General features: G+C 46.8%; 7 protein-coding genes across 7 annotated transcripts; 4 read left to right on the top strand and 3 right to left on the bottom strand.

Moving 5' to 3' along the window:
• Nucleotides 1–28: 28 nt before the first annotated feature.
• On the top strand, nt 29–1,228 carry BP5553_07495 (putative sorbitol dehydrogenase; the record flags this gene model as incomplete). Its single annotated transcript, XM_032016118.1, has 3 exons — nt 29–49; nt 98–940; nt 995–1,228. 3 exons carry the CDS (start codon nt 29–31, stop codon nt 1,226–1,228), a joined length of 1,098 nt encoding a protein of 365 aa, XP_031867349.1.
• Nucleotides 1,229–2,439: 1,211 nt separating this feature from the next.
• On the top strand, nt 2,440–3,432 carry BP5553_07494 (Uncharacterized protein; the record flags this gene model as incomplete). The annotated part of the gene is made up of 4 exons (XM_032016117.1): nt 2,440–2,759; nt 2,846–3,150; nt 3,210–3,341; nt 3,392–3,432. The coding sequence occupies 4 exons, from the start codon at nt 2,440–2,442 to the stop codon at nt 3,430–3,432; spliced, it is 798 nt and encodes a 265-aa protein (XP_031867348.1).
• Nucleotides 3,433–3,540: 108 nt separating this feature from the next.
• On the bottom strand, nt 3,541–5,973 carry BP5553_07493 (uncharacterized protein; the record flags this gene model as incomplete). Its single annotated transcript, XM_032016116.1, has 4 exons — nt 3,541–3,943; nt 3,995–4,467; nt 4,516–5,698; nt 5,753–5,973. 4 exons carry the CDS (start codon nt 5,971–5,973, stop codon nt 3,541–3,543), a joined length of 2,280 nt encoding a protein of 759 aa, XP_031867347.1.
• A 275-nt stretch (nt 5,974–6,248) lies between these two features.
• On the bottom strand, nt 6,249–7,142 carry BP5553_07492 (Uncharacterized protein; the record flags this gene model as incomplete). The annotated part of the gene is made up of 1 exon (XM_032016115.1): nt 6,249–7,142. One exon carries the CDS (start codon nt 7,140–7,142, stop codon nt 6,249–6,251), a length of 894 nt encoding a protein of 297 aa, XP_031867346.1.
• A 1,849-nt stretch (nt 7,143–8,991) lies between these two features.
• Nucleotides 8,992–10,527, top strand: BP5553_07491 (uncharacterized protein; the record flags this gene model as incomplete). The annotated part of the gene is made up of 3 exons (XM_032016114.1): nt 8,992–9,447; nt 9,497–9,871; nt 9,919–10,527. 3 exons carry the CDS (start codon nt 8,992–8,994, stop codon nt 10,525–10,527), a joined length of 1,440 nt encoding a protein of 479 aa, XP_031867345.1.
• A 3,082-nt stretch (nt 10,528–13,609) lies between these two features.
• Nucleotides 13,610–14,118, top strand: BP5553_07490 (uncharacterized protein; the record flags this gene model as incomplete). The annotated part of the gene is made up of 2 exons (XM_032016113.1): nt 13,610–13,883; nt 13,940–14,118. The coding sequence occupies 2 exons, from the start codon at nt 13,610–13,612 to the stop codon at nt 14,116–14,118; spliced, it is 453 nt and encodes a 150-aa protein (XP_031867344.1).
• Nucleotides 14,119–14,431: 313 nt separating this feature from the next.
• On the bottom strand, nt 14,432–15,999 carry BP5553_07489 (uncharacterized protein; the record flags this gene model as incomplete). Its single annotated transcript, XM_032016112.1, has 2 exons — nt 14,432–15,410; nt 15,455–15,999. The coding sequence occupies 2 exons, from the start codon at nt 15,997–15,999 to the stop codon at nt 14,432–14,434; spliced, it is 1,524 nt and encodes a 507-aa protein (XP_031867343.1).
• Nucleotides 16,000–18,124: the final 2,125 nt, after the last annotated feature.

Here is an 18,124-nt window from a genome sequence, read left to right as displayed (position 1 = left end):
CTTCAACTTCGAAAACAGTCCCGCAAATATGTTGTCCGCTACAGAAAATGTGAGTTACAATCGTTACGTGAAATATATCTCTTACTGAATCCTACAGAACCGGTCCTTTGTCCTCCATTCCGTCCAGAACGTCTCATTCGAAGACCGCCCAGTTCCGCCGCTTCGCAACGACCACGAAGTTCGCGTCCACGTCGCCCAAACCGGAATTTGTGGCTCTGACGTGCACTATTGGCAGCGTGGTAGAATTGGAGACTTCGTTCTAAAGTCTCCCATTGTACTGGGTCACGAATCTGCTGGCACCGTCGTCGAGATCGGAGACGCAGTCCACAACCTAAAAGTCGGCGATAGAGTCGCTATCGAACCTGGGACACCATGCAGATACTGTGATTACTGCCGGAGTGGCGCGTATAATCTCTGCGCGGATACGATCTTTGCTGCAACGCCACCATGGGATGGCACGCTGAGCAAGTACTATTCTGTTGCGAGTGATTACTGCTATAAACTGCCTGATCACATGACTTTCGAGGAAGGAGCTATGGTAGAGCCAACGGCTGTGGCGGTACAAGTCACGAAAGTTGCGGATGTGAAGGCAGGACAGACGGTCGTAGTATTTGGCTCGGGACCTATCGGCGTTCTTTGCCAGGCTGTTTGCAAGGCATACGGCGCGAGCAAAGTGATTGGCGTTGATATCTCCGACTCTAGGTTGGAGTTTGCGAAAACTTATGGGGCTGATGGAGTTTTCAAGCCTAGCAAGCCAGCAGATGGTGCCGACCCAGTTGCGTCGAGCGAGGCCACGGCTCAGGAGATCAAGAAGCAGTTTGGACTTGGAGAAGGGGCGGATGTGGTCCTGGAGTGCACTGGCGCCGAACCATGTATCCAAGCTGGCGTGTTTGTGGCGAAGAAGGGGGGAACTTATGTGCAGACTGGAATGGGAAAAGAGGTAACACCTGATGCGAATTCGTAGTGCATCTCGAACTTCAGCTAACGAAGGCAGAATGTTGTATTCCCGATCACCACGGCGTGCATTCGTGCTTTGAACATAAAGGGTTCAATTCGATACACAGCGGGATGCTATCCTCAAGCAGTTGATCTCATCGCTTCCGGCAAGATCGATGTCAAAAGGCTCATTACCAACAGGTTCACCTTTGAAGACGCCGAGAAGGCTTTCGAACTCGTGAAGCAGGGAAAGGAGAGTGTAATCAAAGTGATCATTGAAGGTGTAAAGTAGTTATTCCCTAATTCAATGTAATAATAATGTTAAAATATCCCTCTGCTCTGCATCTTATGGTTCTGCTGAGCTTTCGGCTTCACCGTGGTGAGACCGACTCGCTCCTCGATCATTGAATAATACGCGTTGGGTATTATCCCTCAAGCTGCCTGGGTGCGATTCTCACGTGGCTAAGAATTTTGTAGCGAGAGATTTTGGCCAATTGCAGAGCTCAATACTAGCGAAAGTTTCGTTATTTATACCACGAGTACTTCCCAAAACACCCCTTCTCTCCTATATGCATTAGGCCGACGTGTTCCTATATCTATAGGATCAAAGACAATACTGTTTGACATTAAATTGAGGCTGTTTTAGGTGGGAAATGTGGTTGTTACATCTTGATAGATAATCAATATTTTGATGTTCTATGCTAAGAATACGATTACTAAGCTGAAAAACGCAGTGCACCTGCCACCAGGTGGGTTCACCACGACAGCGCAGCTCAAGGGATAGTTAAAGAACTATAATAAAGCTAGTTGAGAACCATAGCGTTACTCTCGTATAGTAAGCTTACATCCTAAATAATCTTTAAGAGTAAGAAGAACTTAGAGAAGTAGTACGAGAAGATACGAACTCTTAGGAGGAAAGGAGGAGATTAAAGAGTACTATAGCCAGAGTCCAGGCTAGGGAAAGTGGGATATTATAGCCAAGGGAGTAGTGGTTATCAGGGAATCAGTAGTACGTGACAATCAGTTGATAACAGGTGTGATATTGTGGGACAAAGGTTGGCTTTACTCCGCCCCATCTTTGCCTACCCTCAACTCTGCCGTGCCTCGGGCCTCACACAACCCCCGGATTCTTTACTTAGTGAACATCTGGGCTGCCATGTATGACCCCGGCATGGTTTGGGCGACAGTCGTCCGCGCCTGCAGTACGGCGACGCTAGGAGAGCAGGACCGCCGCCGTTGGAGAAGTGGGGAGACGCAAGGTGTTTGACAAGCTCAGGTTGACCAGTGCCGCTTTGAAGGCTTCGTGTGGAAAAGCCCCCCAAAATCTTGGAGAACTGTAGCTTAGAGCTTTCCAAAATTTGTTTATATTTTTTTAATTATTCTACATCGTACAATTTTCATCGTATTTAACTGTATTGATTATCACTTTTCAGTTTCGCATCTCCCTTCATCAACGGCCCTCACAACAACAATTAGTAACGTTAACTCTTCAAACATTCCACCATGCCGCTCTCCAAGCCAGCTCCTTCGCATGTCCTCTCCCAGTTCTCCCTCAAAGGCAAAACCGCCCTCGTAACAGGCGGCTCTCGTGGAATTGGTCTTGAAGTGGTCACCGGCCTTGCAGAAGCAGGCGCAAATGTAGCATTTACCTACAGCACAACCTCGGCCATTGAGTCGGACGCCCTTGCTTCAAAAATCGCAAGCGCAACCGGTGTGACTATCAAGGCGTACAAGAGTGATGTACGGGATGCGAAGGCTATCAGTGAGACGCTTGCGCAAGTAGTGAATGATTTTGGAGCATTAGAGGTCGTGGTTGCAAATGCGTAAGTCACTCTCTTTCGAATACCTTTGAAGATACAAAAGTGAATTTTCTTTTAACGATAAGAAAAATAACGTCTGATTAAATCAGAGGTATCGCAACGCATATCCCAGCTCTCGACTACACCCCCGAGCAGTTCTCAGAAATCATGCGCGTCAACCTGGACGGCGCTTTCTATACAGCGCAAGCAGCGGGCAAGATCTTCGAAAAGCAAGGTCACGGAAACATAATTTTCACCGCGTCAGTGTCCGCAATCCTTGTAAATGTGCCACAGAAACAGATGGCGTATAATGCGTCCAAGGCGGCGGTGGTACAGATGGCGAGGTGTTTGGCAGTAGAGTGGGTTGATTTTGCGAGGGTGAATTGTGTGAGCCCAGGATTCATTGCTACTGATAGTGAGTGTGATCCGTGCAAAGCGTCGATTTGGATATGGTGTGACTAATGCTGGGAATAGTGCTCAGCGTGCATCCTGAGGAATGGAGGGCACAGTGGTTCTCGATGATTCCGGCCGCAAGACTCTGCGATCCGTGCGAGTTGAAGGGTGCGTATGTGTTCTTGGCGAGCAATGCGAGTAGCTACATGACTGGTAAGCGTCCGAAATTGGAGCAGAGGATATATATACTGACATTGTTAAAGGCGCAAATATGGTTATCGATGGAGCGTATACATTGCCATGAGAGGGTAAGATCTCTTTAGGAGATATATGTTCAAATGAAAACAATGGAAAATATATCCAAGAATCATCTCACAAGACTCGCTGTGTTTACTTCTCATTTGTATCTTGCTCAGATCGGCCATTGATCTTCGCCCGTATCAAATGTGTTGTCAAATCGTCCGTCCAGAACAGATGTGTCATAGAATCTGGTCCAATTATCATCTTGCATGACCACGTCCAGTTCTGGAAGATTTGGCCACATCATAGATAATACATTATTGATTTGAGTTTGTGGAGACTCGCCTGTAGGATCAAGTAGCATATCTGCCGCAGTTGACGTATCTACCATAAACTGCTCGCACAGGGTGTTGATAGTATGCAGGCATTTTACGCTGCTGGGGTTGATTATTGCCATCGATTCAATTACACTGAGAGCAACGCGGATGTCCTGGCGCCAATCGTTGGCACTGGGTGATAATGGGTCGTTCCGCAGGCAGAATATTGGCAACAACGAGGCTTGAAACAGGAAGTATCTAGTGCCATGTTAGCTTCATGACAGCGTGTAATAATAAGAAAATACCCACAATGCGTACCACGCAGCAAGCTTGGTGTGCTGGTGGGTTGACCAAAAATTTCCGATCAGAGTAATACTCATAGAGGCCTCGTGAAGACAACGATTGCAGGCCTCTTGCTCGTCCTTGCGCACAGTAAGAGGAGCGCTATTGACACGATTCTTGAGACTCCGCCTTAGGACAAACGGTCGATACATGATCAATCTCAAATTTCGGTACCGCCACATCATAATTGAGTGACTTAGAGCAAACTGCTGAGGAACAGTTGCAGACTCGCTATACCAGGGCGGCAGTGACTGGAACCAAGGCACGATCTTCTCCTCGTCGAGAGCTAAGCATTCCCTTGGCGATGGAAACGGGAGAGATATTACCCGTTTGTAGATTGCATTCGTGGCTAAGTGGAAAGCCACTTGAGTACGAACTGCGGTGTAGGTCGTTGGGTTCGCAGATTCAGTCGGATAGGAGTTTGTGACCGCTGTCAGTTCCTGGGTACATTTTAGCCTAATACTTATTTTTGTTTTCGGTTGACATACTCGATCGTTGATGTTCAAAGGTAGTCTAACATCGATACCTTCGCTAGGCCAACCTAGTGGCCGACTGAAAGTGATTGTCGCACCTATATCAAATACAAAGAGGGTCCACCACACTCTTCTCCGAATCTCCATCTGTAGAGGCTTGATATCCCAACCAGGAAATTCTTTGTAGAGACCAAGCCCCATTGCCATGCGCAGAGCCAAGCCCAGATAATTGTATCCGGAATTTGGCTTGTTCCTCTTCTGCAAATAGTTTGACATGAGAGTGAGGGATTGTACGAGGCTTATATTACCAGACTGAAGATCATCGATGGACAAGTGTGATCTTGCAGCATGGAAAAGCCCGATATCAGCATCACTAGCATCTTCAGCAGTCGAGAAGGCTCCCAGAGCAGCTATTACGTAAATTAGAGCTTGCCACCCGTTGTCCTTGGGGCACTGGATTACCCCAGAATATTGCGCCCTAAATCGTGGCTCATGAACGATGGGATAGCTCAGATGATACGATCGGAAATATCCATCAATCATTGCATCCACAATATGCACGTGCGGATTTGGTTGTGGGACAAGAAGGGTTGAAGATGTTCTGGGTCGCCTGCCCGTTCTCTCCAAAAACGATCCTCGTGAGCTGTTTTCTGGTCGAAGCATGCGTAATAGTGCTGCACCAGAGGCAACTCCAAGATACCCCACGTCCTTCTCGTTGACTGACAGAGATGCCATTCCGTCCACAAACTCGGGTTCCTCCTCCCCGCTTGATTGAGGATCAAGCTCTGAAGCCATAGACATGGACTGCTCATCCCAGTCAAATTCTTCCCCAGTTGTCGGAGGTCCTTCAAGCGGAATCGACGACCGTTCTGTTTGCTCGAAAGCTTCCTCAATATCACAGTTTTCATTGAACCCTCCGTCGGTCAGCCTAGTCGACAAAGGCGGAGAATCAGAGATATTCATCTGCGAAGCATCCATATGATATAGGTTCGTGATTGTGGGACATCGCGAGTCAGAAGTAAAGACTGCGCTTGTCCCAGATGTTTCGGGGGCAACCTCTGCTGGAACTTCGCCACTCTCCTCACGAGTACCAAGTGAGACCTCTCCATTTTGTTGTCGAAGCTCATTGAGCGCTCGTCGTAGGCTGCGGATTTCTGCATTGGCTCCCGCGAGTCGATGCTCAACAAAGGTAAGGTGTCTGAAGTCGGCAATGTTAGCCTTTTGACAGCGAAATAAATGCAGGAGTTCGTACTTGCGGGTCAATGGTGTTTTGCTATGCTGCTCGTACAGACAATGACGGCGAAACCTCCTACAGGGGCTACATTCGGGGGCTACTCGATCGCATTTGCCTTTGCGCCGCTTGCACTCGTTGCAAGCTTGATTTGCACGAGGCACAGGTTGCCCCTCCTCGTCAGCGCCATCGACGAGCTCATAGGAGGATGTGAGGCCATCTTGAGGCGCTGGCTCGCTCATCGTTCATCATGTGCTCAGTTTTGATATGCCGTGACCAGCTTGACAGACGTGTTAACTCTGCCGACTTGACCTTCGCATGGTTACTCTGTGAAACTCCACTTTTTAGTCAGCAAATAGCTTGGAGCTTGCTTCATTCCTATACCTCTTAGCATCTTTCTTACCTTTTTTCTTTCCTTGTTTTCAAGCGTTCTCGCTGTGGTTGGTTTTATGCGTACGTTAAAAAGGATGAAGAAATGGGAGGGGTACCTAATGTTCGCCATCTACTATAACTTCGCTTATCTATTCTTTACAGCTTGCAAGAAGCTCAAATTGCCCCAAGACTGAGCGCAAGCAATGGCACTCGGCCAATTTGTATCTTCCTGCGTCTTACCATTCAGATTTGGATCCGCGCCGCGATCCAGTAAGAAGTATACCAGCTCTCGAAATATTTGATTGGTGGGACGTTTAGCCACGATGCAAAGTGGAGTGCTGCATTCGCGGCCAAGCTGGTGTTGTACGGCATTGACGTCAAGCTTGACGACGTCTACAAGATGGCGTACCATGTCCATACGGTGTGTATAGAATGAGCTGGGCTCAGAGCCCTCTTTTGGTGCTAAGATCGTGGCTTGCTCAACTGCGCGGTGCAGCGTCTGTAAGTCCAAGGGAGCACCTTTCGCTCGTAGTAGCTCGAATGTCTCGACACTGCCTGACGACGCCGCCATGCCGAGAATTGTTGCGGGTGGCACAACTGTATAGCTCTGTACGCTATCCTTGACTTGAGGCGGGTTGTCAGGAATATCAACTCTAGCGCCGTGATCCAAGCACCATCTAACAAGATCCGGATATTTCACAATATACCAAAGCAACGGCCAACTAGTAATCTTACCAGGGCCTTGTGTATTGATATCCCATCCGTGAGCAACGAGGATCTCAAGGATCTCTTGCGAAGGTTTGGCCATATCATCATTGGCCATAATATCTGAGGCACTCAGTGCTGCGACATCAGCGCCGTGAGGGTGGTCAACTAAATAGTTAAGAACGTGAACCGCTCTCCTTGCTGCTGAGCGCCTAAAGCCCCGTTGAACGACGTCCTGGACTGCATGGCTCGAGTTAGATTTGGAGGCGATTGATATAGCCTGTTCCATCAGCGATACATCGTCGGCCTTGCATGCTTCGATGCATAATGTCATTGGTTTCCTGGATCGACATGCGGTGCTTTGTTCATTTGTTTGTGCCATCTCCCAAGGCGGTGATCGAGCTCTGAGTGCTTGGTGTGGGAGGTAGGTGATGTAGGAGGTAAGTGGTGCATGAGGCAAGTAATTAGTATCGGCACCTTTGCGCTGTGCATCTGGAGTTCTTTTTGTAGACCACGCCCGGAAACCGTTTGGGGCACCCCGTGATGTGGCCTACAAAAAGAACGGGGACACAGCTCGCGGGTTACAGCTCGGATAGAGTAGAGAATAGTTCCGTCGGTTGAGCCGGCAGAACGTCGGTCGGTTGAACCAAAGTTACCTAAGTATACTTTATACTCTCTTTAATTTATATAGTTTATTTCGTCGCTCCAGTTCTCACATTATCATGAAACGAAACGAAACGCAGGAACCACCCAAGGTACCTAGGTACCTACCTGATTCAGACAATGATAGTCACGTGATAAGTACTTATCTGCTGTTTTCAGATTCCCTTCTCGTAACATTCCCTTCTGCATTTCAAGAATTGCTGATATGGATTAATACCCTCTCGGTCATCTGCGTTTATTATACGGTTTAGGCCTCCCAAAAACCAGTCAGTCAGGTGACTGCTTGTCCATGCGCCAGTCGCCGGTATCGCGTCGTCTCCAACTTCCTCTGGTTTTAACAGGTTATAGCCTACCTCTTTCATGAAGACGGCTTTCGTGCATCCCCTTACGCTGGCCTGGCCGTCACTTGTAAGCTTGTCTCTAAGCTAGCTCGCCGGCCAGTTTACACGCCAACTCACTTGCCCAAGCTGTTGATCAGGCTGACAGCTTGACACTAATATTCCACAAGCTATACCATATTCTCCCCTTTTGGCTCGAAGGGTTTGACACTTACGCTCGCTGTTTAAAAGAGGATATCAAGGGCCGCGTAACGGAGGACAGTAAAAGGAAAGCCAATAAATCAGAATAGTACTAGCAGATTATCAAGAAGGGGCGTAGACGTGCTAACTAGAAGGCAGCCGCTCAGGCTCCCGCGCAAGGCGCCTCCCGCCAACTTGCAACAACACGTACTCGAGTAGGCGAAACGGAAAAAGACCTCTCAACATCCACCATAAATAAAAGCAAAAGAGTTCAGCCCGGTGGTGCCGGATGCCTACATCTCTTGCCGATTTTGTCGTTTTGTCGTTTTCGTCCCTATCGATCCACTCAGACTGGACAATTTGATCTGAACCACTTAGCCAGGTGGCCGCCTTTTGTCTTCCTTAGCACACAATCGTTTAATTTGATATGTATATTGCTGGTCGAAGGGGGAAAATGAGATAGGCATATGACTAGCCTTAAGTAGTTTATACGCCTTTGGGACTTCTTGTAATATTCGAAGTGCCATTACAACACCATTTCAGAGCAACTACCGAACGACCTAGTCATGGCGAAAGAGTCTCATATTTCCATCTCAACCCCGCGCTGTCTGCTGTGCAATCAGCATATCGCCGTTAACGAGAAGGCAATTGCGGGTGAATTACTCCAACTAAGTGATGAAGACTTTGATACTGACAGCAGCAGTTTTAGGAAAGGGGCTCCAGTACAAAGGCTGCTCCCTCCCGTTCGATTTTCCGGCTCCAGGTTACACTATCACCAGAGAATCAGTCTTCTACGATGGTACCGAGGCGCACTGGCGACTCTGCCGACATCCTAGATGCCCAACCTGCCGAGCCTCCCCGGTGGCTGTCGTGTCACACCTCTGCTGCGTCAAACTACTCAAGAGGCATACTAAATCAAAATGCATCCTGTCATCTATCTGGCTCCTAGGTTCATGGTCATGTACGTGGCTTAGGGCAGATACTAGTGATGACTTCTGCATCATGCCAGGTGCATCCCCAGCAGATTTAAGCTTTATTGATATGTCAACCGATGTGTATAAACTGTTGAAAGGAATTTTGGAATTGCCGATGGAGCTACGAAATATGATCGCAACTTATTCCTCCGATTCGATGTTATGGAGACCGGTCAATGTTCTCTCGTGGGGCGCTGACATATTTGAAAAACTCCAGACCCTACCAGTACATACGATATGTGCTGGAGAGTTGAATCAGTTGAGCATTAGGAATTGGGTGAATTCGAATGTCAGTCAACCACTAGGACCCAGAGGTACAAGCAATGCCCCAAGATTCTTGAGAATAGGCATCGATATTTCAGGTGTCCAATTCATCGAGCCTTTAGATGATCGTCCCGTTTCTCGAGACAGCCGTTTCCCTGACTGTTTCCGGTACATTGTGGAAGAGATAGATAAGTTGAAACCCCTCAAGCTAATGACAAATGTCAGTCACGCCATGTCTGGCATACGAGTTTATATTAACGATCAAGTAGGGGCTGTTCTATTGCATCGAAGCGCCCACGGATCAATCCATCATCCCGACGCTTTGGAACATCCCAAACCCTCCAGATCTGAGTACCTTTAGAGTAGCCCCTACTCGTAATACGAAACCGAGGCGCATGAGCTTGATCTCGATAGACTCCGATCTCACAGGCATTAGCATCTTCTGCACGCCGAGGCAAATATATGGCATTCATGCTCATACTGCTCTCTACCCCTCCGCCATGCCAGCTTGGGGTAGGCTCTCGCGGGCTTCAAAAGTTGAGCTTCTCTGGGTGTACTTTCCATTGAATGCAGGCGAAAGCATCTATGAGGCGTGGATTCGCCGAAGAGCTGGTCACCCATCAACAACATTTCCAATGCTAATGGTAAGAAGCCTCATTGTCATCTGGACTTACTTCTAATACGATTTTAGTTAAAAACAAACTTCGGTAGATTCTGCATGTATGGTCCAAATAGAGGTCCCGACTATCTGGAATACAGAGTCAGCTGCTTGGCCGATAAGGGCATCTCTCAGATAGTTCACGAAGATCCTGAACCCGGAGACCCAATACAATACTTTGGTGTCTTCCCAACGTTAGATACGGAGCCGCAGCGGCAACAATTACCACGACTACACTCTGGGCCCACCGTTGATAGGGGCTGGTGTAATGATTTCTTATGCACTGAAGCCCGGTTGGAGAATGTCATAGAAGCCCGGTGCTTCGTTATTGGAATGGAAAATCATGGCGATTACAATCAAGATACTTGTATGGGCGTCTTGCTCACCTACTCCACAGGAATGCAAGAGGCGTTAGGTCGGTGTTGCGTCGGTCTTTACGAGTCGATTACCGTGAAGGATCCTGTCGCTTTTCACTGGAGAAAGAGCCGAACCGTTCGCGGCATAGATGGAGTCTGTGTTGGTTTTTCCTCAGATGAGGTTAAGTTCAATACATTGACGGAGGTTGGATGGCAAACCACGAAAATGTCAGGCAAGGCTGTATGGTGGTTTGATTTTAATAGGGTGTATTTGATGATTAGGTAAAAATGATTTAGTAAAGGATGGTTCGATCTTGGCTGCTTTCTATAAAAAAGCACAATCGAGTCTCTTTATAAATAGCAGTTCTAAGTCCGCCAATTATTACGACCTTTTGTTCTTCTTGCCTTTAGGAGGGTTCCATGCAGAGAATTACGTGGCTTACTGATTGTGTAGGCAATGTACGGATCATCCCACTTCCGCATAATGCCCCATCGACTCTCCCATCATTGCCTGGCGAGCTACCTCTGAAACTCTAGACCTCATCGTTGCTAGTGGGATGTGAAACAACCTCCCGGGTGGCTTCGGCGTGAGGGGTATCAGTCCTGGACCGGAGCACCGGAGCCAGAACCATAAGTGAGCTGGGCCATGGGAATCGCTGGACGGGTAACTTCGGTACAGTTCCTGTTAGATGCTGCGAAAGTTTTTGGGGCGCATTTGCCTTTTAAGACGTGTAGATTTATTCCAGAGAGTCTATTGTTTTCGGCCATATATTCGAGGACTTCCCGGAGTTCCGAGCGCCAGCACTGTGAGTTTCGATACACAACTCTCTTTCGGCGATATTCTCACTGACTGGCGCCATTGGAAGTAGATAGCTTTCATCGATATTGACATACCACAGACGTGCAGCGGTTCCAATGGCTACAGTGGCGTACATTTGGGTCCTCCCTGTTGGCTTAAGGTGACTTATGCAAGCATCGTATGCCTAAACTTCAAGTGCGTCGGCCCAGTCCAGGTACAGTTGTTCGTTTTGGCCTTGGAAAAAGAGGATAGCTTGCCACTGGTCGTCAATCCAGCTCTTCATACGCAAATCGGCTCGCCGTAGGTCACTTGGCTCGTCAGTTGGAGGCTGGTATGAAGAAAGCGCCTAGTCGCAACTAGAAAAGAGTTCTTTAAGTAGTTAACCCCAGAATCTTGTTGCGGCCCACGCCGGCTGAGTTTTAGCATCATCCCAAAGATGCTTCACACGACTACTATTGATGATCATTGGCGCTAGCGGAAGGATAATAGAGGAAGGTAGGTTTAGTTTACGAAATCACGAGGAGAAGATAAAAGCGACGATGGGTATTATACCTTCGATGCCTGGGATAATCCTCGGGTGCCTCAAATCAGACAGACGCACTCTTAGAACAAATCGGTGGTTTTCGGGAATAACAATACCCCTAGCTATAGGAGCTGCTAACTAGTAGCTTAACCCCTTAACCTTCGCACTAAAGGGATACCTAAGAATATCTGTCGTTGTATGCTTGTTTCGTCAGTTTTTTTCCATTTCTCCGGTAGGACCAGTATTCCGAGGCGGTTTCGCTTAAGCCCCTTTCCCCACCCCTTTCTTGAGCCGAGGGTTAAAACCACCGATCTATACAAACCAAAATATATTTCCTGTCACACTGATACTGCAAGATTCAAGTCAACATGTTTTATTTAGAGTGGGCTGGACAAAACCAAAGGTACCTTCTTCCTCACTGTCAAATGCTGCGTCGAATGAGCCACCGAATTTCTACCTCAGAGTGCATAGCCGCACAGCAAAGCTTTAGTCATTTGAATATCACTTCTGAGGGCCGCTCATAGGTGTACATCTGCGAGTATTTTCAAAGGAGATAAGAAGTTGTCCTACCACACTTATAAGGTTCCCTTTTGCGTCCGTGTGACCAAGTCTTACGATGCTCGCCAAACCAGTGGGTTCAGCCCTATGCACGTCAGCATCATACTCTAGATCCGAGGCTATCGGAATCGCCGCGAGTCGTACAGGCTTATAATTCCTCGGAGGTAATCACAAGTACAAGTGGATATACCTGACAATCAAGGTATTGCAAGGCAAGCGCGCTACGGATATTCCTAGCCCTACTCTCGAGCGTTGTATTATACATCTACGTCTTTATAAAATAAGCATATTAGCCTAGACTTCTGAAGCGACTGGGAAAAGTACACGAATGTTATCAATAAGCATTTGGGCATATTTTTTAGGTTATGGGACTTGGAATGGGACGATTTTCAGGTAATTAAGTATATTGGTTTTTTTAATCTAATGAGTGGAAAGCCTATACAGATAGGCAAATAGAGGAATTAATCACATGTGTTAGTTGAATGGAATGTGGCGAGATCTGTGTTCTTTAAACGCTGTCTAATTGAGGCAATTATCTCTTTAATTAGTAATTACTGGTAAACTGGTCTGCTCGTATCACTTATTTGGGCGATTGCCGTAGCTCACGAGATTTTAGGGGCTTAGTAGGGAGCTTAAGAATCAAAAGCATATTATCTCTCACGTGGTAGGGCTGCTAGGTGTCAGATTTGACCTAGCCCCCAGCCCTTTGGCTTGGCCTATCCAGGGGGTTCCAGTGTCCTGGGACTGACTTTGGGGGCAAGAGGAAGTCCGCTATATTTATGGCAAGATCATCATTTTGAATTTCTTGTTGGTAAACGTATATCTTTACGCCTCTCAAGTTATAGAAGTAAACGCACACCAATGTCTCTTGGCATGTTATAAGAGTTAATAAGCTACAGGCTTCTGATACTTGTGCTCTTGGACTCTGAAAACAACCCCATGGAAAGAAACTAACATGTTGTTAAAACGCAGAAGACACCTTCTCCTCTCTCAATCTGACATGATGTTGGTCTGACGAAGGCGTTCATACTGGAAGCCAAGAACTAAGAACCTACCATTTGATAACCGCCACATCTTCATTACGAGGCTATTCATCAGCCATAGTTACGAGCAAGCCAACAGCCATGGCTAAGATGAGTTTTGGACAGAGGATTTATAAGAAACATGGCAAACTGAGGTGTTGATTTTGGATCATGAGCCTCTTCCTCACGTCATCAATCATTCATCAAGGCCACAACTGGATGGCTAAGGATAGTATCAAGAGATCATGAGATCATGAGATCATGAGATGGAATAGCCCGTTCGTACTTTTGATGGATAGGATCTCAGTTTTCAGGACATAGAACTAGTATATAAGGGTCGCCTCTCTCGAGGAAAGAACATTATAAACCATTCCTTACACATCAAACCAACCAACCCAGCAACACAGCTCAACTTCAACAACGACAAAGAAACTCAAGAAAGCATCAGAAATCAAAACTCATCAACATGGTCGCCATCTCATCTATCACTACCTTAGTAGCTCTCATTACCAGTCAAGTCCTAGCTGCACCATCTGAATTCCAAGCTCGCCAAGACCCCAACGGACCTCAAGTCTTCTCCCTGGACATCTACAACGACTGTTCCAGAAGCGGAGCACCGCCACCAATCAACCCTAGCAACCATGTCCTCTTCCATAACCAGCAAGGCTGTTACAATCAAGCCCAATTCTTCGGCGCACTATACATTGAAGACCACATTAATCCGTCAGATGGATGTCAACGTATGTATATCCATGAGGCATGACTTATAACCAAGGTTAGCTAAAGAGTGGTGTAGTTTTCACTTATACCGCTCTGAACTGTGATACCACGGGAACGGTGTATGGACCCTTTAGCAGCAAGACTGGAGATCCTGCTCACTGCAAGGGGTCTGATGGCAAGGGCGGATATAGTGTACCGGGTTCTAGGTCGATTCGTTTCGTCTGCCCTTCCCCGTTGTCCTCTCTCATTGGTTAAGCGTCATAGGCCTCTATATATTAGACTGGAATTGGCATATTTTCACCTCCTTCTACAGTGTTTTTTGATATTTCTTCATTACCAATGCGTTAGCTAGTTATTAGACCGCGAATTCAACATTCGCCAATATTTATGCTTCCCATGAGCTTCCCCCACTATAGCTAGACTCGTATTTTGCGATCCGAGTCCCATAGTAGGACTTATGCAATTTTAGTAATCCCTTGAATGAAATGAAAACGCTGATCTGTCCTCGTGTGGTATCATTTACTCCCCAACTCCCATTTCCCCTATGGTATGTATCACCAAATCATCCCTACCACTTAAACCGACTCTCTCTAAACGCGCTCACCATGCCTGTTGGAAGCATACCTTTCTCCACAACGTTCAATTCGCCAAAGCGTGAAATCATATCAGCAGCATATAGTTGGATGATCCACTGCTGAGATGGCTGTAACGATTTCCAGTCAGAAGAGGAAATAAGGCTTGAAACATCGCTAGTCTGGTCGACATTTTTCGTTTCTGGTTTAGCAGTCAAGGCGACATAGGTCTCACGGAGGTTCCTAGAGGTCTGCTCCCTGTACCGTGTATACTCCTCAAAAGACATGAATGGTTTTCTATCGACCGAATACCTGAGCGCAACTGAGAGGCCTGGAATCGTACCATTATCAAAGAGCATCTTGGCCTTACGATATTCGCTCTCCTCATTAGTGAAGTAGTCATCCATATAGGTATCAGGATTCCTGGCGACGGTATCGTGAATAAGATTAAGGCCTACGAAAGGACTCTTGAGATCCAGTCCGCCCATTGACATAGGAAAGTATAGATAGCCTTCCGGAATATCCTTCACTCCAAATCGGTCGGCTATCATTTTCTTAAGGGTGGAAGTAACGCTTCCGCCGGTGGAAGCAAAAAGTTGACTCTGAATTCGTGTGAAAGTCTCAAGTATCATTTCGACATGTACCTGACCGAAACAATTGGCTAGCCGGCCAAAGTTGGTAGTAAAATAGCGGACGCCGTAGAGATTCCAGACTTGGATCCATTCAATTACCGATTTGCAGGCTCTGAGCTGAAGCTGGAGTTCTTCGATGTGTTCATCTACGCTGTCTTGGTCGATGACAAATCGTCCAGTGACCAAGTCAAGCTTCAGAAGTCCCCAGCGAACATCACCCTTTGGGAGGCCGGCGGCAACTTTATCCAGCTTCTCGCCCTTTCTGGTGATTTTGACACTTCCAGTCTTCTCCTTGTTGAACTTGAGACCCATGAGATTAGCAAACTCCGTCATGACGCGGCAGCTAGATCAGTATATGCCGAATGAATGTTCTTATTGGAAGTGAACAATGCTTTGAGGTAACTGTCGACTGCGGAAGAATCGGTCTCATGAGCCTTGAAGACATAGTCCTCCCAGGTTCTACGCTGTTCGTGCATTTCATTGCGTCCTACTTCCTCAACTGTGCTTTTACCAGCCGAAGAGCCTGCACCATCTTCCGACGCAGAAAGCCATTCGCTCACCAGATTTCCGTACAGAGAAGCGTATTCGTAACGGCGGGAGTGGCCATCAAGGGCTTCCTGGAGTTTGATTTGCCAGCTTTTCTGTAGTTCCATAGAGACAGAAGGATCATAGCGAGCTTGCTTTAGAAATTTTTTAATGTTGTTGAGGGAGATGGGAGCATTGTCACCTAGTTTGACCTTGCTTATGGACGGGAAACTCTCGATACGGTCGACGAGCATGCGAACTTTCTCGGTCTGATTAGCCTCGGCGTCGACAGCTTTCAAGAGCTCAGCTTTGGCATTTTCAAAAGTAGATCGCTGAATAGATAGCTCCTCTAATTTTATCGACGTGATGGAGGAAAGGGCTTGCGACAGAATATCGGAAGAGGCCATTGTGAATTGATCTAGCCCTGGAAATTTGATGTTAGATGTGGGCTGATTCGTGGAGGGAAATTGACTCGTCGTGTAATACCTAGGTAGGGAGAGGAGCCTGCGAAATAGGAATGGCTGGATTTATGAACAAAAGAGCCTGTGGCGTCGATTGAGGAGGTTGGTTTTCTGACCTGACGCAGTGGAATAGAATGTGGATAATGAGTGGCGAGCCACTATCAGAAGAGGATGGTGAATTTCAAGGTATCTTGTAAAATAAAGAGAGGAGCATGCAGATGTTATTACGTGACGAGCCAACAGCATCTGCCTCCGGTATGTCTACACCGCGACAGGCGACCCCAAACAGTTCAGTGATACGAACTTTGTATGTAGTAGCTGAGTCATTGACAACTTAATATCATTTAAATTTAGAGGAAGCTATAAATAATAGCCACACATGTTTATGTAATGTTATGAGAAAGACTTTAGATGCCTGTCTCAAGCTCAAGTCCTTCAGTGTTCAGCTTTAAAAGGCGCGCACTTAACGACAGCTACTTGGCCGGGCTTCCTTGGATTATGGTTCACCCAGCAACGACCTGTTCACCTTAGCGGTACCTAAGATGAGGTAGACACGATTCGTTTTCCATGCAACGTAATTCTCTTAAAAACAATATGATTGTGCACCATTACAGTGGGAAGCGATTGTGGCTTCCGCTTTGCACATTATTGAATTTCTAAGTATTACATAGCCAAGTACCTAGGTAGGTAATTATGGTTAGCCCTGCTGGAGGACCATGTGCCGAACCTCAGAATTGACTCTCGCTCACCAACGACGTCTTCAACACCAAAACACACGATATGTCAAGTATAGCTTGTATAGGTACCGAGGAGAATGCTCTTGATACACCTTGTGAAACCTTGGCAAATTCGTGAGTACTTCCAAGCATCTATTGGCATTCCCTACGAATACAACTGTCTCTCTATATTCCGTCTCTCACGTTACAATTCCATCAGATCTGCAAACCACGAATGTAAGATAAGCTCCCGAGGGCCCTCCTTTGCAAGTAGTACCCATATTTTGCGGCTACATTCGAAGGAGACTTCAAGAAAGGTGATGAGCAGTCGACCACTTTGGAGGAGACTGATGGCGTTGTTTCAACTCGAAACTTCCAATCACGAAGGAGCCTCAAGAAATTCCTAGCTTTGCGGCTGATCTTCTCGCAACTATCAAAGTTACCTTGAAGACTATAAGTCATGGCGAATATTATGCTGAATTCAAAAACCCATTAGCGGTGAGATATTGCCACTCCAACACATAGTTGATATTTCTCGCCATACTCCCATCCATCCCAAGGAGAAATAATCAAAAATAAACAAACTTAAAAGATCTGCTTCAAGAATGTAATTAACCCTATGCGTCCAGCCATCCTGGCCGGCGGTAATGAAGGTCTGGTCAATCCTACACAGCCCTTCCGCGATGGATTCGCTATCGTAAAACTAAGCACACCGAAAGGATAATCAGCAAAATGGGATCGCCATCTATTAACCTACCTAAATGGCTCCATCTTAGAAGGAAATTAATAAAGCGCGTTTATTAGTCGGCATCCTTCCCTACGTGCCCTCTTCAACGACTTAATTATTAATGCACAAGACGTAAATTGACGGCGGTCGTTCGCAGCTCTGTAAATGAGTTTGGTTATCCCTTGCCAACTACATTTGACTGTTAGCACATACTCGTATCGAGCTTACATTCGTTAAAGAGACAGATCTGACAAGCTAGCCATGGATTCACGTAATATATCTATATCTTCATCAGGTTCGTGTGGTGGAGTACACTTGAGTTGTCTTTGGTCTTGTTTATCTGCGCATATGCCATACATCATTTCAGCGAATTGCCTAGGCTCGGGAACGTGTATCGAGATCGTTTTATAGCATTCCAGGTTGCAATCTAGCACGAATATTCCTGGTAAAGCATTAGCTTAGAGCCTTTAATATCTATGACCGTTATATAGCCCAAGGATTCTGTCTGAAAGCCCCTAGAATCTTGGTATCTAGGCGATACCGAGGTTTGGGCGATAAAAAGATCGCCATGAAAACAGGACGATTTCCGCTACGAAGAAAACAACCAGTGGACATTCTCTGTGCGAGA

Source organism: Venustampulla echinocandica, assembly GCF_003357145.1.
Source record: "Venustampulla echinocandica strain BP 5553 chromosome Unknown scaffold_6, whole genome shotgun sequence".
Classification (NCBI taxonomy): domain Eukaryota; kingdom Fungi; phylum Ascomycota; class Leotiomycetes; order Helotiales; family Pleuroascaceae; genus Venustampulla; species Venustampulla echinocandica.
The sequence above is the reverse complement of the archived record's forward strand: the minus strand, read 5'-3'. Positions and strand labels throughout refer to the sequence as shown.